We start from the raw sequence: 26,180 nt of genomic DNA on the forward strand, positions 1-26,180 counted from the left end.
CCTGATCAAGATTATTAACTGTAATTCTCCAGGCCTTTCTCCCCTACTGCTTGTAACTTATCCTTTTTTGTTTATTTTCATCGTTATTTCCTGTCAAGTACTGAAATGATGCAAAAGAAACGTTTGTTCACACAAATAAGAGAAGGTAATAGCTTCCCTCCCTGACCACATGCTCTCTTCTTTTCCAAGTCTTAATTAAAATGGTACTAAAGGAAGCAAATCAATTAACGGATACCTTACAAGATGGTTTATTCACTTACACATGTACACGCACACAATTACTTGCAAGCATCACATTACTGCTTTAGTTTATCCATTAGCAAATGCTGCTAATGAACTGCACTGGTACTGAAGTGGGTAACAGACACCTAGGGAATCCAGGGAAATTATTCCAATATATCACTTTTCTCTGAAATGAAACTTGCATTTTCTTGTTCAAAACATGAAGAAAAAAAAATTAAAAAATTACAATCCAAGTAACAGGGTTTCATTTTGTACATTTGGAAAAATTACCTGACTTGCTATTGTCAGAACAAAAATACATCCAAATCATTTCAGTTTCCATAGTATTTAGTACAATATCTTCCTCATCAAAATATAATTCTGATATTTCTGCTCTGAAGGTTTAAACTCTAAATCCCTGACACAGTGCATCAGCTCTGCCTATAACACGTGGGGCTGACTGTGGCTGTTCCAAGCCTGGAAGTTACTTGGTGGGGGTACTTGCTATCCTTGTGTTTTTCAAGTCACACTTTTTAATAAGATACAGGCTTTCCAAGCTTGAGTTGAGTCTAACAGTAGCCCTTCTTTCTTTTTGTCATTTGTAAGAAGGCTGTAACTAGACCTAAGTGATGTAGAGCTGATGGAAACAAAGTGAACAGAATATACAAGGCTAGAACAAGAGTGAAAAATGGGACACTGAAATGATTCATGAATTCAGATTGAATTTAGTGCATTTCTTTTATATTGAATAAAATGAAGATGGGTGGATTTTAGAAGTATAACTTTGGTGTGAATGAAATGTTTTCAAATTAACACAAATTATCTTTCCCATCTTACTTCAACCTCAAATGAATGAGTTTTAATTCAACCTCATTTGAAATATGAGCACAACTATGAATTCTGCAGACAAAATGTATTGCTAGCTTTTCGTTTACCCTGTATTTAATTGATTTTAGAAATCAATCATACACTTGTCACAGACTAAACAGGATCTGTTAATGAGCAGAGCTCATCTTGTTTGTTTTCCTCATACATTTCCTTCTTGTGCGTGCTGCTGGGGATCGCAGGCTTTGTGGTGCAGGTGATGGAAGTTAGCACACACTGTAGGCTCTTCCTGTAATCAATCAATCAATTAGTCTTTCAATTGAAGAACAAAGAAAGGAATTGCTGCTAGTGAGATTCCTGTTTGTGTTCAAGAGGCATCCATTGATTCTCAGAACAGGTAACTGTCAATAGCAAAAGGATTACTGCTTATTTGTACTTTGCTGTTCTGGTGTGTTGGTGTCATCTCTGAAAAAAGAAAAGACATTACAGATTAATGAAACTTTCTGGTGTTGATTTATCTAAAACTGATTCATAGCACCATTATAAAAACAGAAGTGGGTGCTACACAGAGAAGAATTACAGGATTTCCACACAGTTGTTATTATTATTGGGGTTGTAATTGCATTCATAAAGTCCTTCCCACTTGTTCTTTTCTAGATATGTCTGTCTCTTCGGAGATGCCTGTTTTCCTTCAGTGAACTAACAGAACAAATGAGGGATCCTGGCTGTGATGTGACTCCTAGATGCCCCCTCTGCTGTTAGGTAGGGGCATGCAGTGCACTTTAGGGCAGTGTCCTGCTGAGAGAATCTCTCTGCACCGTTGCCCTTAGGGCTGCTTCTAAGGACCCCTTCTCATCATCATCAGTGGGGAACAGCTCAGGTACCCCACTGTTGCTACAGCACCAAGAGCTCATTGCTCCAGTGGTCGCTTATGTGGAGTGGCTGCACTGCAGCACAGTTGAGCCATAATGTAAGCAGCCTGCAGTATGCCCTATGTTGGGGAATCCCAGGTGTGCAGCTAGGATGTAAGAGGATGAGGCAGTTGTATGCCTTGTCACAGCCCACACAGAGTAGACCTGGACTCTCTGGATGTCAGTTGGAACCAGGCAGATTGTTCCCAGTCCCTTGTGCACACAGAAACACACCTGTTCTGGCTCGATCCCATGTTTGACCTGCAAAAAACAGCAAGTGAAATATTAATAGGAACTTTCAGTGCATTCCTCAAAATAAACATGCAAAGCATCAACATGTCTGCAGCTGGTGAAATGCAGGAACTTTTCCTCCTTTCTCTTTCTTTCATTGCTCTTAGTATTTTATTCAGCTTTACTCCATCTAGTGTCAGTGCTTGGAAGTAAGCTCTCATCGAGCCTTGCAGCCCTCAGCTGTTTTATGTTCTTAGATCTTGTGACTTGGTGGGGAGTGGCATTCAGTCCCCCTCCTTCAATACTTCCTGGGCATTTTCTGATGATTTTGCTAAAGAAATACATCACAGGACATCAGGCAGCCATGGATAGGCTTCTTGTAGCATGCCTCAAACTTTTTACTCCTCTGAGAAAAAATTTTATCACATTGTTCTTCTTGAAGTTTGTGCCGAAATCATCTGTGAAATTAATGTGAAATTTGCTGTGCCAACTATTTGTGTCAGTTACAAGCAGCTAAGAGCTGATCTGCAACTTTCTAGCTTGAGCTGGGTGCAAAGTCCTCAAATGAATGTACAGAGCCCACAAATTCCTGGAACTTTTCTCTTTTGCCTTCACCAGGTTACTCTGCAGACAAAGTAATTCCAAGTAGTGACACTGCTCTGCTGTGGTCTGGGATATTACAATTAAATACCAGCTGTTTCCAGAGAGGAGAGAGACTTGAGAAACACCATCAGGGGATCTGATGTCTGCAGTGGTTATGAACTTGTTAAAATTTCTTTACACACACATAAAAAGACACAAAATTAAGCATGTAAACTAAGTCATACAAATTTCTGCCTGTCTGCAACTGTAGTCATTAAAATAGTAATTCCCCTTTTATTCTGGCCAAGGCCGCTGATTAATGCAGAATGAGGCCAGTGCAAAGTGATCCGAGCTAACTGGAGTGAATCAGCAGTGGGTTAGGTTTAGGGATGCTCACCTGATCCCATCCCCTGCCTGTCTTTGGGGGGAGGTGGCAGGGAGCTGCTGGGACAGGCGCTGTCTTTCAGTACTGTTATGAAGAGATTGGCAGCCCAGTCCTAAATAACTTGAATTCTCTGCATTCTGGAGGAGCAGAGAAGACTGCTCAGGAGGCTGATGCTCTTTGAGCTACCCCACATACTCGGTAAGTTGCTTATAGAGAATGGTTTTTTTGCTAATGCTCTCAGGCTTCTTTCCCACAATTAGCAGTGCCAGCTGGTGCACAAAAGGTGGCTCAACCTTCCCAAGCATGCTGGCTTTAGAATTCCATTGCTTCCTTTGTGCTGGCCATACTTGAGCAGCCTGATCTTGCTGAAAGTGGTAGTTGCTATGCCATGGAGATTTGCAGAAGGTCTGATTCCCTGGGCAGAACACACAGCTGTTTTGGGAGGGAGTGGGGAGCAAGGCAGGACTTCTGTGAGATGGGACCATCCTTTGGGAACAGCTCACATTGGTACCATGCTCTCCTCCAGGGAGCAGTGGAAGCTCACTCCCAGAAATCAGCTCACAGGGACTTGAAAGGCAGCACTGCTGACTAAAGGGTAGCTTCTGACTCCACCACCTCTTCTGTACCAGTAAATCAAACTAGGTTGTGATTTAATGCACTGAAAATACCGTATTACTTCCAGCTAGTGGTTTACTGTCTCTTTCTCTTTACAAGTCCATACACGCTTTCTATTGAAGTGTAGAAAGCCATGAATGGTATTTAAGCCCAATTTAAATACAAGTGAAAAGCCTTTAGGCCCTGTAAACCCCTCAGAAATAGCCTACAGACCTCCCAGGCGCTTGCAGCCTGCAAGGCAGAAGTCAGAGTTACATTTTGTTACGTTTGCTCTTTTCTTTCTGCACTCAGACACCAGGCTGCAAACCTGTGGTACCCAGTGAGGCCCCGTACAAAATGCACATGAGGCACAGAGGTGAGTGCATGCGATGACTAGAAGACAGACAAACTTAGCCTAGGTGCCAGGTAGGTGCTCTCTGGGAGCAGGAGTCCTTCTGCCTTGCAGGAGTTAACCCAAGTGGGTGTCGGCAGCAGACCAGAGGGTGGTCTTCCACTTGTGAACTTTTATCCAGGTTTGCATCAGCTCCAGGGGAAGGCAAAATTATTTAGTTCTGGAGTCAGAGCACCAATGAGTTTGCCAGCAAAGACCACAATAGCTGAGGAAGGAATTGCCTCCAACAGGTGTCTGAATATTACCAGGAAAGCATTCTCCTGACTCAGCAGGTTTGGGACCAGCTCTTACAATCAAATGATTTAGAGCTATTCAGGACTAGCCTCAAACAGTTGTGCAGAGGAGGAGGAAGGAATAAGGATTCCTGCCTGTTTGGCAGCTGTAGAAAGGTCAACTGCAAATGCAGCCCCCAGTTCTGATGAGAGCACAGGCATCTTGGGGCAGATGCTCTTCTAGAGAATGTGGAAAGTAGCCAGGAAGGAGGAAAAAATAGCCATAAGTGTGGCTCTGCCCATCAGGCTAATAGCAGGAAGTATCCTGGAATGGGATTTAATGAACCCTAACAATCTGGGCTGTGTGTATATAATACTGCTTTGGTGTGTATGTGTCTGTAGATGAAGTATTCCCTGCTTTCATGAATAGTGCTGAAGGTATTGAGGGCCTGAAAGTGCCTACCAATTGTCTTAGCACTGCTTTTTAAAGCCTGGTGTTCCCAGTACGGTGCAAAACTCAGTGTCCTTGGTTTTGAAGTATGTAATTATAAAGATTAATTTCATTTTATTTAAAGGGTAGCCTGAGTAAAAGTAACTTGCCAAGGTTGTTCAGAAGAGCAACCTTCTGCTAGGCAGGATAGCTACAGAACCAGGTAGAAAAGCCAGTTTATTGCTCCATTTGTTGGTGACCACAATTGCCTTAACAGAGAATGGGTATTTAAAATTTGCTTCTGCAAGTATGTATTTGCAAGAGGTTAAGACAGCCATTTTTACTAGGATTACTTGCTCTTCTTTTTTTAAATATAGTTACAAATACACATGGCTTTTGTTTAGACCATCTTTGCCTGTTTCTATATATGTTTACTAGCAATAGCATGTATGGTTATACTTTTATGTAACTTTTAAACATCTTTCATTAACCCCAGTTGCCAGAGTGCATACTGAGAACACCTATTTGGATTTTTTTTTCCAAAGAATTTCTGCAATGAATGCAGCCTTCAGGCTATCAGTCACTCACCAACCCTTAACATTGAGCAAAGAATCAGACTTGCTCCAGCTGGGCTGGGCTCATCTTGTGCAGGTTTGTACTGGTCCTTAGCAAAGTGTCAAAGCGCTCCTGCCTGAGTAGTCAGTAACTCTTCAAGTTGTCTTCCACTCGTGTTCCCCCAGTAGCTGTTCACTATTGATATTTTGTCATATTTTTTACTGATTTGGTAAAGTAGATGCCTTCTTTGTGAGTCTCATTTAGGTTATGGAGGCTATGTCTTTGCCAAGTTTGTTTTCCCTTATTTGTAATCCTATAACGATTTATGTAAACCCCACTGACTTGATGATCATGCTGTTTGGAGAATACATTAGTTGGTAGAATTTGAGAAAGTATTCTGGGGAAAGCTTGGGTGATGAAAGAATAGCTCAAGGTATATATATAGCTGAGGAACGCTAACAGAAAGCTTTCTCTTTGACTCTGGGGTGTCAGAAATTCTACTGAATGGTTGATTTTTCTCCAGACCCAAGAAAAGACACTGACCATCATAGTTTAATATTCCTCAGAGAGGAAAAGAGAGGCTTGTTTTAGGAAAGGAAGGACAGAAGCAAGTGCCCCAGTGACATTAGGGAAGCTGGGCTTGCCCGAATGAATTTAAAGAGAACAGAGATGCAAGTTACAGCTAATTCTTTTCACTTTGATGCCTCACTTCTGTTACAAGATGCTTCATGAATGTACATGAGAAAGCTTCATTGAAGAGGTGTTAGCTCCTGTAAGGAGGAACTATAGCAGTGAATGGCAGCATTCACGCAGATGTCTGGATGAATCCTGAAAAGACCACAACTTGAGTGAAACACTGAGAATGGACTAGCCTTTATGCCGGTAACTCCAGGCTGAAAAGTGAAACACCTAATGCTGGCAAATATGTTCTCTTAACGTCAGATTATTTCAAAGAAATCATCCACCTCCAAGGCTGACATATTTCCACAGGAGGAAATTGGTGCACTGAAAGGTAATTAAAGTTCACAAGAATTTCTCTGTCTTGGTTTAAAACAACCAATAGCACTGCCTGTTTCCTCCCATCTTCATTTAAAAATTTTCTGTGGAGAAGAAAGTTTAGTTACTCTGATTAGTAACTATAAAATAGAATTCCTTTGCAGATGTATTTTTGGCATCTTGCTATTTCAAGAACTTTTTCCTGTGAACTTGCCTATCGTAGAGCAGCAGTATGTGTTTGCATCTTAAGCAGATATTGTTTCAATGGATAGTAGAGTGACTGAGATGGTATCTCTCCCTGGCTGCGGGCTATACATATAATGTTACATGTGGATAACTGATCCAGGGGCTGAGCCACTGCAAAGCATTTCAGCGCCCACTGTCCTGGGCAGCCTGTGTTCTATATCTTAATTCTTTTTCCCTGCACCACCACTCCCCATAACACATTTAGTTAAGGGCAAGGCCTCTTCTTTTTAAATGCATTTTTACTTAAAGATTTTCATTTGTGAATTTTGGCCCTATTTTCCAAAGTGTTCATTCTTGAGACTTTCTCAAGTACCCTAGAATTAAAACAAGGTCACAGGTCAAGTTTTTGAGCTCAGACTTCAGCTAATAGTATCAGTCTTCCAATAATTCAGGCAAATAATGCATTCTGCAGTCATGGTGTTATAGACCAGTCTGTACTACGTAGATCAAAAGAAAACTAAGAACTGTTCTCCACTTTAAAAAATAGGATGTTTTTCTTTGGGAAGCTTTGAGATTTAGATCAGCTCTTGTCAATGCTCATTATTTCTGCCTGTGTGCAGCTGAATACAAGCACAAAAGTGACAAAATGGGAAAAAAGATTCTTAACACAAATGTATAGGCTGAGACAGTTCTACAACATATACACTTCATGGAAGAAACTGAAACTCAACATTCAAACTTGTGCTTCATTTTCCAAGACCAGTCTTTGCAGTGCCATTTATCTCTGATGTTTATCTTTTCCAAGTGTATGATTTCCCCTCCTGTTTAATCCATAGCAATATTTTTAGAGTTGAACAACATAGAGAATGGAGGCTTTCCAGATGCAATGATTGTTTCTCCTTGGTTTTAGAGAGGGAGGTTAGATGGAAGCAATGAGCCATGACTTCAAACTCTGTCTCAGCCTCAAAGCTTATAATTTCACAGGGGCTTCAAGAGTTTGCTCAGCTGCAGGCCCTTCACAGATTGCTGGCAGCCTGGACAGTAACAGGCTATTTGTACAAAACACTTCTTGCACTCTGCAATTGTAATTTGCCCCTGCTAAATGGGGTTGTTCAGTGCAAAAGGATAGCAGGCCTGTTCCTGCAGGCTCCCCTTAGCAGCGAAACTGGATTGGCTAAAACTAAGTGTGGCTAAAATTAAGCCTTGCCTCCTAGAGGAACACCTTTGAGCTGGAGATGGAACTGTGTCCTGTGTTTCTGAGCTATAGTGAACCTCCACGTGCCTGGAGAATACAGTGTCATCATGTGCCACTCTATGTGAATTGTTGCTGGTAAAGGACATCTTATGCTTGTTTCACAATGGTATAGGAAGAAAGGAGAACTGTTTTTCATGGAGCTGCTTCTAATTACAGTTTTTAAGTGTCTTGCTGCCTAGAAATTGTTTATAGACATTACTATTATTTATGAAAATATGTCATGACCGAGAAGATGCATTGCTCGTGCTTGGAGTACACAGATATTGTGTGGTCGGAATGAGGAAAGAAGAGGATTTTTCCTATCAACAGGCATGGTCTGCTACAACCCGCTGGAAGAGCTCCACCAGCTGAAAATAGTGTGATGATTATAGCATTTATCAGAGTTGTTTTTCCATTCAAAAAAGAGATCTTAAAGATATACTTAGTTTAGTTCCAAGCCCTCTGCATTTTGTCTAAAGAATCCTCTAACATGCATACCATGCATTTCAAAAGAAAAGTCCAGCAATGGAAAGAAAAGTCAGCCAAGTGTAAAACTCAAGAACATCTAGATGCTACTTTAGGTAGCAAAAGAAAATCACCAGTCTGCTTGGCACTTTGTGTGTGCAGCTCTGAAGCTCATCCTTCATGTATCAGAATGACTTGTGCATTGCATTTAAAACCTGATCTTATGCTGAGTGATTTACGTAGGAGCCTGTATAACCCAGAGAGCTGCATGATGAGTTTTGATATACATTGCTGCCAGGAATGTGTTGAGGCAACAGATTATTTTAGCTATTTCAGCAGGCTCAAATGTGTGCCTGTTCCTTTTTACTACATGTCCTCTGTCTCTCCATCCTTCTCCTTGTCTCTGTATGCCTCTTTCTTTGTCTCCTGTCAGAATAAATCTGGCTGCCATACACTGTAGTTAACTCAAAATATTGCTAGCATTAAATGTGCACAGACATTTTTATTAATACATTAAACTTGCATGAAATTTTAGGCATTATAATTTACTAAGCTTACACCAAGATGGTATTTGAAACTGACATGAGCTATTAATTAAAAAAAGGACATTAAATAATTGTCAGTTGACATCTAAATTACTGTTTTGTTAGTTGACAGCAGCTTGCCTGAAGGCTCTTTCCCTTCTCAGGTGTTAGTAAATATTCCATCGTGTTTAAGGGCATCCCATTAGGAACTGATTGTTTCAGTCACAGTGTTATATACTTGACTTAATAAAGTGGTAAACAGCTGTTTCACAGTGAACTTTTGGTATCATTTGGAGGTAGAAACAATTCTGTTTTAATGGATTGGGAAAGCAGTGAAAGTGACATGTGGGAATGCTGTCTGACTTTGGTGAAAATATGCCCTTGCAATGTTTTCTCTTCAGTTTGGTTCCAAGGCTCTAGAACAAAAGGAGGTTATCTGCATTCCTTTGATTAGTGTGTGATGACCATGATGACACTGCTTTGCATGACATCCTCCTAAGTACATGACAGTCATTGGGATGGCTTGAGGCACTTCTGGGTACAATGGTGTGAAATTTGAAACAACGTTTTGTTCAACATGAATTCAGCAAGTCTGGTGCCAGTTGGAGTAATGTGGTGGTTTTTTGTTTTATTTTTCCCTAAGCATCAGTGATCAAGTAGAAAACTACCTGCAGATTATATACCAGTTCTCCTCTCCAGTCCTAAAGGGGTGATACACTGGTTATCATTCAGAATAGCTGTATGATTGATTGGAATAAACCTAGGTAAGTAAGTAATTTGTGGTAGAGGAGTTTGATTTACCAAAAGGGTTTTCCAGAATGAGCCACTGACCTAAAAATGCCATGAATTAGAGTCCTCATAGTATTGAAGCAAGTAGTGAAAATTAGGTTAGATCTTATTATTGTGTCTCCATTGACCTGAGTAAATGGGTAGTTATCCCTCTAACCTATAGGAAAAAATGAATCTAATAAAATGAGCATATAGCTTTGTTTCTCTTTCTTGATTACTTCACAGCACTTGTAATACTGTAGCATTTACAATGTATGTATTCAATATAAATAATAGTTGTGGACTGTTGACTAGATGATCTTGGAGGTCTTTTCCAACTTCAGTGATTCTATGATATTTAAATGTGGTTTTCAGGAAAGTTATGGTTTCTGGTCCAGTGTCCTGAGGGGTTACAGTGTTCATGCGTTGTGAGGTTTTTTGTTTGCTTGCTTTTATTTTTGTCTTAATTTTTCAAGTTGTTAGGAACAGCTCCCTCCTGTACCTCTTATTTTTAGAGATATACAAATGTTCTCAACTGCTGAACAATGAATATTAAAATCTAAAATCTACACCACCATTCATTGAGTCCTACAAAGAAGATATGCCATTACTGATAAGGTCCCCCTCCAAAAGGTAGGAGAAAAGATGAAATAGGACATTGGATTTTGTATGCTGTATTTCCCTGTGATTTTTCTGTGACTAGATAGTTTATATTGAAAAATGATGGTGCAAAAACAAGTTAGTTTGTGGAATATTATAGATTTGTTTATAAAACAAAGTACAACATGTGCTTCCTTGCTAAAAACTGGTGCTATCTCAAGAATAACTGCATTTCACAGATAATACTGTTCTTGGCTTACTCACTTATATCCTCCTCATAAGCTCCTTAGAGTCTAATATACATGCTTGTATCGTCTGCAGCGTTGTTTTATCAGTTGTGCTACTCCATCATTATGGTAGGTAAACAAGAACAAATTACATATTTGTTAGTTACTGAGGCTGGCATTGTGTACTTACTCTTTTACACTACAAAACAATGGTTTCCTCAAGTAAAAGCCAACATGGTTTCCTCAGGTTAGCATTTGTTTTATAGAACCCCTTTAAAATCCACTAAGCGGTAGTACACAGGTGTATTCAAGTGAAAAAGAACAAAGGAGTTTGTAAATTACTCGGTGCTACAATAGAATTTAGAAGTACAGCTAAGACAAAATAGTGGATTTCTAGTTGTTTTCCGCTTAGCAGAAAAACATCATCCTTAGCATACATAGTTTTACCCCCAAATACTGTGGAATTACAGCTTCTCTCTCAGGTCATTGTCAGTGGCTCAAAGGCAGAAAACTTATATTTACTGCATCCTGTTTCTGGCCTGAAGACCAGGATTTTAACATGCAACTGGGAACGTCTACCTTTTAGCAACTGCTTGCAGACTGGAACGAGGAATCATCTGAGAGGTCAGTGTAAGATCATCATTAAGGCTGTTAAATTTTGCTGCCACGACAAAATCAGTTGCTTCCCCTAGGAAGATTAGAGGGAAGGTATCATGGATGCTCATACCATCTCTGAAGTAAATATAGTACAAAATAGACAGCCATATGGTAGTTAAACAAAATCCAGTGTAGGACAGTTCATAGATCATGCCATCTGTATCTCATTGAGATACATCTCTCCTTGTCTATTCTCTTCTTTCTCTTGACTCTGGTGGCTGTGGTTTCTGTTTTGCTTTAGTTTTCTCCCTCACCTGCTCCTTCCTGTTTGCTGCTGTCCATACTGTCCTTAGCACACCAGAAACAGTTTACTACATGCTCAATCTTCTGTCTTCTGACTGTATGATAGTCCTGATTTGTTTTAGGTTGATAGACAGAAATTGTGAGTGCCTTGCAAGAAAATAGATTGAGTGCTCTGTGATGTGAAAGGAAATGGGTTTTGTGACAGATAGCTGGGTTAGGTTGTGAAGGCATCTCCCTGGGAAAACATCACATGCTCCAGGCTGGGGGCTTTCTCTGTCAAGCAAAACACTGAAGTACTTTTCTCAAGGAATGTCCTTGCTTTGATCTTCAACTGAGTGTCTGCATATGTTGTATGGCCTCTGTGAGGAATGGCTGTGATGGGGACATGCCTGTTAGCACTCCTATCTGCCTCTCTGAGAGAGGCTATAAGGCTTTTCTTAGGTCACTGAGAACAGCTGTTGCCTTCACTTTATGAGAATGCTGATTAATATCTGTAATCTCTTTTCTACTTATAAAATGTCTTGGAGAAACACTAAACGTCATCTACTCCTGCAGATTGCTGTGATCCAACAGACAACTAGCAGGCTACGTTTCCCATTATGTACATCTCCACCCTACTGAATGACATCAGTTGAGGAGCAGCCATCTCCCAGGCAGTCTGGGATTGCCTCTCATCTCCATGAGCCCATTGGGTGCTCAAAACTTACAGGGTAAAGGGTAAAAATGCATCCCTATCAGAATGATCGCTGCTTGACTTGATCTGTAAGAACCTGGGGTAAAGGGAGATTTCATAACTGGTCCAGTCATAGTAACTGGGAAGCTTTGGACAAAGCCATTTGCTCTGGTTTGTATGTATTTAATCTAAAGCACTTGTGAAAATATCATTATAGCAAAAAAAAGAAAATACAGAAAAATTCTAACAGTGTGAAAGAGAACCCTTGAAACAAGGCCTTTGGCTTTCATCTTGTTTTGGTTTGGGATTTTTGTTTGTTTTTCAGTGATGTTGTTTTGGAGGGTTGGTGATTGAAACTTGCAATTATAATGCATAGTACAAAACAAATAGGTAGAATCAAAAACATTTTGAAGGATTTTCTTTTTAAGAGGAATCTCATCTTGCTGATTTTTTATTTGTTTTCCTCTAGTTCTTACATGACAAACCTGTTGAATAGGATTTTCTTTTTTCATGCTGCACCTCCAGATGTGCTAGTGTATGGCAGGTTCTGAGTCACAGCCTGAACCACTGATTGATCACCTGGGGAAAGGACAAGTCAGCCCTGGGAGCACAGGTGAAGGTAATTTAGCTCTGTGACCAGAAGGGGTAAAGCCTGGCTGCACCTCTCTTAGACCCCATTTAAAGGCTGATGGCCACTGGGAAAAGTTCTCTGGTTGAAGATCCCTCCTTTGTGGAGTTTTCTCTGCAAGCTGGGAGCTTCAGAGACTGGTGAGCACTTTTTCTTTGTAGCATCTTTCCATTGCACAAGTCCCTTTGTCATTATATCTCCTGTATTGCCATTCCGCAGCATTGATCTTTCTGATTGTTACAACTGGGTAGTGTGGTCCTCTAGAGACCTGTGTGTATGTTGTGTTATCTTTCAAATCACAGCTGTGGGGAAGCATCATGCATAAAGAGAGGTTAGTTACTACAGTTGGCATATCACACTGTAAACAATGACTGGGAACAATGACTCTTACCTTCTATCCGTTTTGCCCTCTGACTCTAAAGAGAGAATAGGAGAATAGGGTTAGTTAAAAAACAAGGAATAGCAGTGATAGGCCTGTTCAGAAGTAGTGAGGGTGCAACAGAACAGGTAGTGAAGTAGACAAAGCTATCCTATCTGAAGCAAAACTCTCTGATACTATTAGTGCTACATAACATTCCTAAAGTCTTCCCCTGTTCTTCCAGCTAGAATCTTTCATGAAAATTTTTCTCAAAATACTGCCTGTATGAAAACATCAGCCATTTGTCTTTTAAGAAGTGGCATTACACTATCATTTGTGTCCTTGTGAGGTACCTGGGGAGTCTGTTTGCAGAAATATCCTTTAAGAGATCAACATTTACTGAAAATGACATCGAATCCATGCTATGATGAAGACCAATAGGCTAGGCTCAGGGAACTCAGTCTTCTTCACTTCATACTAGGAGTTAAAACAGCTCTGTTCTTTTTACTAAGCAAGAGACTGTCTGCTGTTGAAGTGCTGGGTCATGGTAAACTGCTAAATTAGTAGAGTTATACAGTTTGGGATGCTGGGATGTCACTTCTTGTTTTTCACGTGAAGGCTAATGTGATGACATAGTCACAGAAGCAAGTTCTTCTGGATATGGTGAGCGGATGGGTGGTTCCCAATCCTGAGCTGTAGCAGCCTGGCTGCACTGAGTTCTCTCACTGAATTTCTCTGATTGACATCATTAATAACTTTTTTTTTTTTTTTTTTTTTTTTTTTTTTTTTTTTTAAAGCTGTGGAAATTTGCTAAGTTTAGGGGAATTCCTTTGTTTTGAAAAATGGACTACAAGCTGGGGCTTTGCATGCAACATGAACTTCAAAGTTGCATTTTGAAATCCACTCCTGTCCATCCTACAAATCCAATAGACTTATGTTGAATAGTTAGAATTTTGTTTTAAAAATTTGTTACTCAAAAGATACCCAGACAGTAAGCTGTAGTGAATCCTGTTTCTCTAGTTGAGTGGAATAGCTGAGTTAGTTACACTGAAAAGTGAGTTCATACTTCTAGGGTCCCTAGAACTTCAGGTGCTTCAGAGCAGTTCTTCTAGGAACTAGAAGTAACTAAAAGGAAAACTGGAGTTGCAACACATATGCAGTTCCTAACAGCAATGCTCACATCTCTGTACCAGAGCACAAGGAAATCTGGAACTCTGAATTAGAAGTCAGGAGTAATTTCTCTTACCTCTGAAGACATGGTCAAGCATTTGTTTTTTGATCATGCAAATTATTATTGCTATAAAACCAATTGCTAGAAAGGCTCCAAGAGTAACTCCTATAATAAGATACGTGAGATCTGCAAAAATTGAAAACAAACCTGTGAATACACACCAATAATTAATTAATGTAACTGTGTTTCAGATATGGTAACATGAAGTTGCAAAGTTAAATGTTTGTTTATTTTTCTTGTTTTTCTCTTCTTGAGAAAGGGCTGACAGAGCTGAGCAAGACTGGTTAGCTGAGAGTACTAACATACTAGACTGCCCCTGCACAGCAGAAGCTGTGCAAACCTGTTGGCTAAGGGGCTCAGTGCGGTTTTATGGTTTAGCATTTGGTGTGTCCAGGTCTCAGCTGAGGTTTATAGCTACAACTTTGACTTTTCCCTCAATTTGTATTCCACAGTCCCCACTGCCCTTCACTCTGTATCTCCAAACTCATATTCCTGCCTCCTGACTGCTCTGCATGTGAGTCCTTGCTAGGAAGATTTAAGTGTAAACTGCAAAGCATATCACAATTCATGCAATACTGTGTATGTCATAGGGGTCCACCTTCATCTATCAGGCTCAGGAGTTGCCTGTGTGTAGGATCTGTGCTACTCCTGGCTCTGGCCTCCACATGCTTGTTATATTTTCAGAAACAGTTTTTAAGGCAGTAGTCCCGTGGCAAGACTTTGCTGTGCTAGAAGTACAAGCACATAAGCAGAGTATTATTTTCTATACATAAAAAGTAGGTGCATTCTTCTTTGTATATAATACAAAAAGGAATAAAGTTTGGCATTTTTCTTTCCTGTCTGGAAGTGAAAATCTCTCCGTGAACTCACCTATTTCCTCTGAGTTTCCAGAAGCATAGGCCTTTGCTCTCCAAAAATCTGAAACACAAATATTTTAGCCTGTCAGGACATCAAGAGGAAATGTTCTATATCTATCTAGATAAAACTGAGAATGTTGTATCATTCTGCTTTCTTTGTTTGGTGGCTGTGCTTTCATTTCTTCTCCAGTAAAATGAATGCTAGAAATAGGATTGCTTTTAAACTTCAAGTATAATCCTCTTCTCTCCAAAGCCACACAATCATCTGAAGGGACCAATCATTTTGGTCCCTTCAGAGAGTCTACTTTCAGTCTGCTTTTCAGATGGCTGAAAACCTCTCTTGAACTGAGTGTGGGCTCTAAGAATTCTGCTATGATGTCAGAAAAATCTGGTATATTGGGTGGCTCTGAACAGATTTGTTTTTATTTACTGGTCTAAGTCACATTTCTAATCCCAGATTTTCGTAAGTTATGAACCAAGCTTCAAAGCTATGGAGAGAAGCTTAAAAAAGCTCTTGCATTTTAAACTAAATGTATTTTGGGAGCTGTAATTCTCAGCTGAAAGTCTTCCTCCCCTTTTCCCCCCCAAAAAAACCAAACAAACAAACAAAAAAAAAAAAAACACACCTGTTTTTCATAATCTATATGTCTGGAAACTTATTTTACACAGACAGAAACAGAACATTTTTCTCCTCAAAAATCCCACAATGCTTTGAGATGGGAGTTGGGAGGGGTGAGGATTTTTTTTCTGGATACAACAACAAAGATGTTTATTTAATGTGACCAAAATCAAAGTTATAAAGAAAAGGAAATTTAAATAAATAAAACTAAAACTACACTGTGGGTGTAAAAAGCAAAACTCCTGGGTTTCCAGATTCAAAGTCAGTCTCTTTTAGTCTCTTTGCTCTTGCCTGTGAATTTAATTAATTATAAATTAAAAATAACTTTAAAAAAGCCACCTTTCCACCTCCCTAATTATTCTCTATGCTCATATGAAGAATGTTTCAAATTCAAACATAATAAAAGTTATATTGTATTACTTTTATTATCCTAATGGTCATAATACATAGACCTTAATGTATGCTTTCTAATGGAATTAAACCAGTGACAGATTATGTGTTTTATGGCAGAAATAATATTTTACATGGAATATTTTATGTAGGTCAGTTTAATATATTGAGATTTAATTATTAGTTTCCTTTCAAAAAAGGGGGGGAGGGAAATCTCTGAAAACACACAGGACTAAAGAGAATGTTTTCAATTCATACTTCCAGTGTGATTTTAATTAATATTTAATATCATTTACTGGATGCTCCTTGAAAACCTTTTGCTTTTGAGGAGTGAGTGTTAGGTGGCTGTCTTCTACCTGCTTTGTTTTTTCCTTAGGTGGAAAGAAATGGATTGATGCAGTCATAGAATCATTAAGACTGGAAAGACCACTGAGATCATCTAGTACAGCCATCAACCCTTATACATGCATGTCGCTGATACATGATGTAAGTCCCACCTTCAGCTATGATCTCTTGGGAATGAATGCAGTCCTCAAAGGTGATAGCAGTGATTCCCAGTGCTTTGCAGCACCCCAGGCCCAGTTCTAGCTTTCTGACTGGCTTTCATCTCTAGGTTCAGACTATCTCCCATGCTTTGAATAGACCCTCTGAACTTTGACAGGATTTGCTTCTAGGTCATAGAACCTTGAAGGTGAGTTTGATATCTCTATTGGAGTGACTTCTAGATCATTCTCAAAGGATCTTGAGGTAACTGATGGAGCTTTCTCACCCCTCAAATGTTCCTGACTCATACATAACATGAAATTCTTCAAAATGCAGGTAAATGACTTTGTGTTAGAGACGCCACTGAATTTTACTGATACTGTGTGGCCAGTTTGCCTGCCTAAATCCAGCCTAATCTGCAGTACTGGATACCTGGGTGGAGAGCAGAATGTCAAAGAGGTAAAAACAGCAAGTGACTTGAATTATGTCATGGTAACCCTTAATAGAATGTTCTATGTGTAATTCTATCAATATCTGCAACTGTATGATTTTGTCTACAGTGATCTGTGCTGGATATTTGGAATGAGGAATTGATTCTTGTCAAGGCAACAGTAGAAGTCCTCTGATAACAAACAAAAACTCTGTGTGGTTGGTTGGAGACACCAACTGGAGAACTGGCTGCACTAGTTCCAATAGGCCTGGAGTTCATGGAAATATGACTGTGCTTACAGACTAGAGTTTTAAAAACATGCTTGGGATGTTCTAGGATATTGATTGTGTTGGTGTTGTATCCTGTGGTTGAACCAGGGGCCATGATTTTACTTGCCATCCTAGAGATAAAGCAGCCAAGCAGGTGATGAATCCATATGTGTGTGTGTATATGTACTTCTCAGACTGTGAGTGGACCCAAATCTTCTCTAACCTGCCATAATAAAAACATGTACCTTGTTTCTCATGATGCACAGCTCTTTCCTCACTCCCTTCTATTGCCTCCTGTTTCCATGTGACTCTCTTCCTCTGCCCTCTCAGATTTCTCATTGCAGCAGGTAATGGATGGCCTTGTGATACTGAAGTAGCCAAGGGTTCAGCACCTGCCTCCTTTGGAGCAGCAAAGGGGGAAGAAAGAAAATAGCTGGGAATCTCAGAGGTGTGGTGGAATAAAAGGTCTCACAGTGTGTATGTGAGCAACTCCAGAGTCAATTAGGGAATGACTTCAAGAAAGAAGGTGTTACTGGCAATTACTCCACTGAAAAAAAATCCTGAAAACCATTTCTAGTGGAAATGCTGAGTCACAGCCTGAAGCAGTAATTGAGCACCTGGTGGGAAGGCAGGTCCAACCAAGGGGAGCTCAGGTGCAAGCAATGTTCCTGATTGACCGAAAGGGGATAAAGCCAGGATCCACCCCTTCCCAGACTTCATTTAAGGGTTGGCAGTGGAGGCAAGGGTATATTGGTGGAGATTCCCGAATACCTGAGACCTTCTGAAGGTAAGTAGTTTGGGGCTTTTTTTTTTTTCCTTTATTTTTGTGCTGATGACTACTACATCCAAGTGAATCCTCTCTTGTTGCAGCCTAGGACTTTGATACTCTGCTGCCATTGCTGCATCATGTTACAGCATTATTTAAAAAGAAACGGACAAACTGGCTAGTGTTTGGTACAGCGAAATTCTAAGCTGCATCTAAATTTTGTAAGGTGGACTCTGTTTTCATCTGTGTAAATGGTTTCCTTTCTCTGTCCTTTTCCACAGAAATAGATGAGGACAAGAGTCCCTCCTACAAGGAGGCAGGAATTCCTCTAGTCCTTACCAGGCTCCCCTCTATCCAAGGCCACAGATATGGCATTGCCTGTGCCTTTCTGTGTAATGCTTGGAGGCATGTCAATGCATTTCTCCCTGTATCTACTGCAAAGTGGCTTTTGCTCTAGGGAAATGCTGCTGTATTAATGGGACTTGCGTCATTTGTTTGCTAAACAATAGCTAGTCAGTAATAGGGAGCAATTGCTGTTGATATTCTCTTCACATCTGTAAGCACAGCTGGTTACCCGTGTTCTTTGGGTATGAGGCAAACAGCCTAATTCCTCTGGGCTCTTGGGAGCATCCATAGGAAGATGCAGAGAACTTCAAAAGCCAACAAAATGATAATGAGAATGACAAATTTCTGTGTATACCAAGAAAGATGGTATGAGGACTGGGCACTGTTCTAGACCTGTGGATAGGATTGCTTGCAGAGGCAGGAGCATGTTTCCAGTGAATGCTAGGGGAAATGGCAGCTCTGCTTGCTTCAAATGGAGAAAACTACCTGTGGGATCCCCCAAAGACAGGTGAATTCTGTGAATTTCTGCTTGAAGTAGGGTGGCACGAGGTGTCTGGTGATAATGACGGTTTTGCCACCAGAGGGTGCCTGCCCCCTTACCTAATGTATGGGTCACCATAACTCATATAAGCTTCTGCTGTGGAGTTGATGTTGGCTCCTTCCTCTCTGGTAGTCCACCTCAGCCCCAGAGTTAACATGAGTTCTTCTGATACTTCCTATCTGTGTGACCCACTTCTTCCCTACAGAAAATGGAGCTGAGAAACCATAAAGCAAGAGGCAAGTTATGACACTGACAAAGCCCTGCATTAGCTTGAAAGTTATAGAAGTATCATCCTGAGTCAGGAACTTCAACACCCTGTGAGAGAGAGAGAGACCAAAAGTGGTTTGCAGGTAGTGTGTGTAGATCAATTTCTTTCTAAGCTCCACTGAACTACTTTCCTGCATTGTGCCATACAGAATGCTCAGCAGCTTTGCCATCTCATCTGCAAAGATGCATGCATTTAACTTCAGGATGTCTTCTGGATGATACCTTAGCACTCAAGCTAGGAGGTCTTGGCTAGAAAACCCAGCAAAATTCTACACTGATTCCGATGTAACTTCCTTCCTTGAGGATCAGAGATCTAAATAAATTCTTAAACAACACACATGCAGTCAGGCTGGGAAATAAATAACCCCACTAAAGTCAGGGATAAAAAGCACTTCTCTAAAAGTATGGAGAAAAAAAAATAAAAAAATACAATGGATTACTTACGTAAGAGAAGAAGAAACATCATTAGGACTGGTATCCAGCTTGTTAGTGAGGTCATTATGAAGTTTTGACAATAGAGTAATTTCACCCAAGTTTTCTGAATTTAGTTCTTCTGAAGTGAAGAGAGAGACAGAAAACGCAGGTCACGTGGCATACAGGGAAGTAACAGTCACATCCTGTGTAGTTAAACTTGCAAACAAGTTCTCTTTTTGGGCTTAAGTTCCATATATAAACAATAATCATAAATGTACTCTGGGGAAGATGAACAGAGCTACATCCAACTGTTTGGTTTCTAAGGGAGTCTTAAATGCTAACATTTATTTTTAAAACATTGAAAAGGCCCAACCAGAGTGGATTGGTCTCTGATGGAATCTTCTTGAGTCTAGTGTGGTGCAAGTGGCTTTTCTGTCTTAGAAGGAGAACTATCTGTTGCCAGCCTATTTATTTTTCTGTATTTTAGGTATTTTTTCTGTATTTTATGCCATTATAATATTTTGGGAAGAGTACTTGGCTGAATGCAGAGTGGAAAAAATTCACCACAGCTGCAAATACACTACGAGTGAGTCCCAGGAAAAGGAAGACATCAGTGCCTCTTCTACCATAGAAAAATGTCCAGGCATAGTAGGAACCAAAAAACAGCAACTTACTGGCTGATCACAGAATTGTGGGGGCTGGAAGGGACCTCTAGAGATAATCTAGTTTATTTGTTGGACCATGGTGGGGGTGGGGGGGAATATGCTTTTTTTTTTTTTTTCCTCATGAAAATTCATATTTTCAAACACATTGACCTGCTGCAAAATCAAGTGACAGTAAAAACATGTAACCAAATATTAAAATATTCTGTTAAATGAACTCGTACTACCAAAGTCACTTCAGGTCTGTTCCTTAGGGATGGAAGACACAAAATGTTGCCCACTCTCCACCTCACCCAGCAGTCTCTGGAAGGTCTTCATGTTCTTTTTACCTTTTGATTCTTGATGTGCTTTCCTGCTTTAGGTTAATCTTTTGCTGTCTAGTACCCTCATCTCATATAGCTGCTTGTATAATGAAATCAAAATAACTGGGAACACAACTTGAGTGCAAATTTTTAAGAGAAAACCTCTTGGACATTTCTTTTTCCTCCTCTTTGTGAGGTTGTTTCTCAGCAGATTCTTGCATCTACATGCTGGGTGAAATACCTTTTTTGCTGAGAAAATTACAGCTTTGAAGCCCTCCTTCCAGAAGTCTGATTTTAATAGGGCCATTGTAGGCTATAAGGAATGATAGTGTATGCATCTGTATGGCCACCTTGGTAGAAAAATGACTGTAGATGGGCAGTGTTTAGTTGATCTGGCAAGATATGAGTGAAGAATCTCATTTATGACTTTCAGTTGTTTATGAAAGAGTAAGAAAAACATAATATTAGACAACAGGTATGGCTCTGAAAGCACTAAAAACACAGATGACCCATGAACTCTAAGGTGGCAGTAATTTATGGCTCATTTTGCTTTATGAGGCCTAAGTAGAACTGATTGAATGTGGTACCCGTACCCACAGCGTTTGTTAATGGTTTGCCCCATTCTGAGCATGTAGAAATGTACACATGTAATTCACTGCTGTTCTCTTATCATTCATGGCTTTATCTGGGATAAAAGTTGGCAACTCCAAAACCAAACAAAATTCTCTGTGCAAGATAAAGGTAAAATATATCAGGATCCTAGTTAGAAACTCTCAGTGTTTTTGTACGTCATCAGCAACTGATCCCATGCTCTTAAGATCCTGAGAACCTACTATGGAAGGAATAAATAACATGAACATTGACCCTCTTGCTTGCTTTTTTTCACACGCTTAGCTCATTGCTCTCTTACTTCAGAGAAGTAAGCATTTAAATATTAGTTGTTTGGCTGAACTCTCTAAAGCTGCTTGGTTTATCTTGTTGCCAGCTGTTTCAGGTAGTTTGGCTGGCTTCACGCTGCTGAGCGTGGATGCTTTACTATTCCTGTTCAGAGCATACCTCTGGTGAGGAAGGACACTGATCAGAATAAGCCAGACTTAATAATCTACTTTGGAGTAGGTTTATTCCAATTCTTGGCCAAACTGGGGAATGTAGTTTCAAGCACAGTCATCATTACCAACCCTCTGTTACCCATCTCCACCACTGGGCAGGATATATATGTTTAATTAATTCTGCTTTTACCTTTGACCTGTAAATAGTGGGAGTAGTGTCAGATTTATATGTTATATGAGTAACAAGGATTTCTCAGGAGACCCTATCCTGGTGAAAGAGGCTAACTGTAATTTTCAGCTGTGAGTAATTGTATATAATATAATCCTAAATGATTTTTCTTCTGTAATTTCATTAGAGTTTAGAAATTTAATTAGATTTTGAATCACTCTGAAATAAAGTAGCAAAACACCCAGAGACTAAGAGCAGTGGTTATTTTGTCCTCTGAGGCCAGAATTCTTGGTCTCAAATTGGCATGTGTTCATTAGAAGGAAGTTTGCAGAAGTTCTTGATATATTATTCTCTTTCAGAATGGACTCTGAATAGGCCTTTGGAGAGCATTAGAAGAGCACATAGTTATTATACAGACTCTTTTTGAGGTTTAAGATCATCTGCCTTGCATATACTTAATAAAAATATGCCTCTAAAGTTGTTTAAGAAACTGTGGAGATAGGGAGGATGCACCTCCAGTGCCTCAGTGCTCTTCCTGGTTTATTAGCAACTCCAGTACCTGTGTATGATGATACAGAGAGGAGCTGTTTACTTTATTTTAATGATTAGGTAGGTTTATGGTTATTTTTATTGCTACACATATGAACTGTCATGGTGGCTGTAATTAGAGGCACACTGAAGTGCTGTTCCTTCTCTTCCATCTGAGGTTCAAAGGAAATCTCTGTCCTGCAGACTTTGATTCTCTACTGAATTTGTCCTGATGTGTGAAAAACAGAAACAAAACAGGGCAAAGTAAGGTCAGTGCAGGAGCCTGTGATGGTGGGAGGTCCCAGAGCAGGTGCAGTGGGTTCAGAAATTGACCTTCTTAAAAAACTCCTAGAGCTCAGGTATAGAAGTGCTTGCTCCCTTTTTGTTTGAACTGGTATAGCATTGTTTGCGTCTGTGAAGATGCTGAACTGAAAAAAGGATTTGAATGTTTAGGAGCACATTCTGTAAAGCTTTTCTTTACCCCAATGTCAGGGACAGTTTTCTCACTGTTGTTAGTTGTTTGAGATAGTAATATCTGCTTGATTTGTGGATATTAAGTCCTTACAGGGCAAAATGTTGAGAACAGAAAAGGAAATTCAGGTTACTTTTAGCATGGCAACAACATCAAGAACTGTAACTGCCACAGACAGCACTAATGGAAGAATCTGACAGAACTGAGCAAGGTGGGAGAGACAGCAAATGTGAAATGAAGAATTCCAGCAAAACAAATTAAACAGAAATAATGTTCTTTAACTAATGGCAGTCCAACTTTTTGAAGAGAAATAAGGATCTCCAATGCAGTGAGGTGCATATCAATCCCTAAGTGAACAGTCAAAAGTAAACTTAGGGGCTAACCAGGATGTTCCATCACCAACTGGTCTATGTCACTATTGATATCCTCTGTACTGGCCACTGCAGGCAGAAATAGGGTGAGATGATTCACTGGTCTGATTCTTTTGTCTCCTTAGCAGTTCTTAGTGAGAGTGCATCATTGCACGCATCCGGTATTTGGGCTCAAAATCTGTTTCCAGAGTGTCCACTTAAGCTTTGGGGTCATTTCAGGAAGAAAGAGATTGGTGTACTGTACTTGGCTTGATGGGTATCAATGTATCTTAGGCAATCTCAGGGTTATCTGCTGTATGTGGGCATGCTGTCATTACTATGCCATTTGACATCATGGAACAAATCAAGGAAAACATGTTCAGACTGGTTACTGCTAAAAAATTGAGGGTCTTTTGCTATGGGCATCCGGAACAAATTGAAACCATGCTTGAAAACTCACAGCTGCTCTTCCTTTTCTATTTTCTCCATCTCCTCCTCTGTCAGGACTCGGAGATGCTGGGACAACTGGGAGGGATTCCACGTCTCAGCAAGTAACAGAATCACAGATGTTGGGTGTGTTAACAAAGGAAAACATGCCTGCACCAATTATTTAGTGCCTTCTTCGCTTGACATTAAGGAATACTACAGAAAAACATTCTGTGTTTTAGTCTTGCTCCTTTTTTCTTTCATTCTCTGTTTACTCTTCAACATGAGGGTGCATGCTTGTACATTTAAAAATAGCTTTTTCTTTATTTTTATGGAGGGATGCTGTAGCTTATTGCTATTACCAACAGAAAGAGGTGTAAGAAGATGAAGAAAAAAGTTTGGGGACAGAGGTACTCAGGTCTCTTTCATGCAGCACCATGAAAGAAAATGTCAAAGCAGTTCACAGCTCATCTTTGCAGTCTTCAATTTGCAGATGTCCTGCCCCAGATCTTGCTCTATTCTCACAAGGTTTATAAAATTATATATATAGGATTTCCTTACTTTTTCTTCTATAGCAAGTGGATTTGGATTATTTAATCAATTGGTCTGCACCTGTGTGTCATTATCACAGAGGAGAGGATTTTTTGTGTTTCTAAACCAGACTGATCTGTATTCTGCTGCAGTGGGGTAGAAGGGTACAGCAGATGGCAATTTCTTTTTCTATGGTGAAGGAAGGTACTTGCACATCCCTTTAGGAAGTTGTTTATCTTTTGGGTTAACACCTATCAACCAGTGTGTTAGGAGATGAAATAAAATGCAGGTGGGCAGACACCCAAATCTGGATTGACAAATTCAAAATCTTTATCATTGATGTGATAGGCCGAGGGAGATGGGCTTGTTCAGCCTGGAGAAAAGAAGGCTGAGGGGGTGACCACACTGCAGCCTTTTAGTACCTAAATGCAGCCTATAAACAGGGAGGGGATTCAGCTCCTGGAAAGGGTAGATAACATCAGGACAAGGGGAAATAGTTTTAAGTTGAAGGAGGGAAGATTTAGGTTGTATGTCAGGGGGAAGTTCTTCACCTTGAAAGAGGTAAGGTGCTGGAACAGGCTGCCCAAACAGGTTATGGATGGCCCGTCCCTGGAGGTGTTCAAGGCAAGGCAGGATGGGGCTCTGGGCAGCCTGGTCTAGTGTTAAATGTGGAGGTTGGTGGCCCTGCCTGCAGCGGGGGGGTTGGAGATTCATGATCCTTGAGGTCCATTCCAACCCAGGCCATTCTGTGATTCCATGATCAACATGGAAAACTATGTGGCTAATATTTCTGCTTGAAAAGTGCATCTCTGGTGCATTAAAACAGTCAAATTTATTCTAGACTGAGTTTTAGACTCTTAGTACAGCCAAAAGCAAGGTTTTAGATCCCAGGGTACCAGGTGATACTTTTTCCAGAATGATGCTTTAGACCAAAGGATTTCAACTACTTCCTGGTTTTGACCAATTGGGGGGGGAAAAAAAAGTGCTAGGGGGAGCTATGAATCTCCAGGTAGTACAATTAGGCTCACGGATTTGTTCTTGAGATGACCTTTGGTGACCCTTAAACATAGTGCACAGCCTCATGGATTTTGTATCCCACAGCTCAGAGGAAAGGTTTTACAGAAACTCATATCCCTATTTGTCTTTAGACAACCCCGTTCCAATATGAAGCTTGTTGCATAGTGTGTTTATGAAAGTTGGAGACAAGTAGTCTAGGATGAAGTAGTTTATTTAGGTTAAAAGATTACTAAGAAACAGTCTTTCAGGCTATTCATAATATCACCAGCTGGCTTGTCAGTTAGTTGTGAGAGTCTACAAGCAAGAGGGTGTTTGAAATGACTGGGTTAAGGAAAGAGGAAAAAGGAAAGAGATCAGGATCCTGTCTTAGACATAGCAGTCTGTGAGTCACTGGGTGGGATGTGTGGGAACACACAGGGCAAAAGTTTAGCAAGTTAAAGGAACTGAGAAGACTGAACCTTAGCTCGTGTTTCTCCAAAATCAAGTTTGCAAACAGTAGTCAATGGAGACAGGCTCTGCTTGTTTTTGTAGTTTAACATTGTTTTATTTTTAACAGGAGCAACTAACATTTTAGTAGTAACTTTAGACTGCCAAATCTGATCTGTTTTTTCTCATGAAAGAGTTTATTTTTCCTGCCTTTCAGAGAGTCAGCAGGTGGGAAGTTTCTTTTACATCTACAGAAACTTCACCAATTATAAGATACTTCAACTCTCAAATTTGGTTTAATTAGTTCAGTGAGTTCAGATACTTTTGGGAGGTCTGATATATGCAATTGCAATACGTATATTAACACATATGCAATACTGTAATCATACCAGTCCTGTTGCTTATTCATAGAGATCCAATGGATCCTGGCTCTCACCAATCTCTTGGAGATCTCCTGCAATACTTTGGTCTTGGTTGTCTAAAAAATGTGTCCACATGGATAGCGTATGGCATTCTTTCCTGTATGTCCTTCTCTACTGTATAGGTGGTTTTCTCGTATTGAGTAGAAGACGGAAAATTCAGCAGTGATGATGCTTGAACAGATGGTGTTACAAAGCCAGAAACTGTAATGTGTATTTTTTTCTCTTTATTGAAAACAAAAACAAATGAAAACCACCACATGAAAAATGGCATTAGGATATCTTTTTGGGAATAGTGC

General features: G+C 40.1%; 1 protein-coding gene and 1 long non-coding RNA gene across 2 annotated transcripts; one reads left to right on the forward strand and one right to left on the reverse strand.

Annotated features, from left to right (window-relative positions):
- Nucleotides 1-226: 226 nt before the first annotated feature.
- On the reverse strand, nt 227-19,695 carry TMEM273 (transmembrane protein 273). The gene is made up of 6 exons (XM_072340583.1): nt 19,561-19,695; nt 15,020-15,067; nt 14,165-14,275; nt 12,952-12,976; nt 2,193-2,219; nt 227-1,512 (listed from the first exon to the last, which is right to left on the reverse strand). Exons 1-6 carry the CDS (start codon nt 19,613-19,615, stop codon nt 1,467-1,469), a joined length of 312 nt encoding a protein of 103 aa, XP_072196684.1. The 5' UTR covers nt 19,616-19,695; the 3' UTR covers nt 227-1,466.
- LOC140254210 (uncharacterized) lies at nt 12,618-17,404 on the forward strand. Its single transcript, XR_011904096.1, has 5 exons — nt 12,618-12,700; nt 16,392-16,501; nt 16,629-16,706; nt 16,835-16,957; nt 17,059-17,404. It is a non-coding gene; the product is annotated as an uncharacterized lncRNA (long non-coding RNA).
- Nucleotides 19,696-26,180: the final 6,485 nt, after the last annotated feature.

The sequence above is a fragment of the Excalfactoria chinensis genome, chromosome 6 (assembly GCF_039878825.1).
Source record: "Excalfactoria chinensis isolate bCotChi1 chromosome 6, bCotChi1.hap2, whole genome shotgun sequence".
Lineage (NCBI taxonomy): Eukaryota > Metazoa > Chordata > Aves > Galliformes > Phasianidae > Excalfactoria > Excalfactoria chinensis.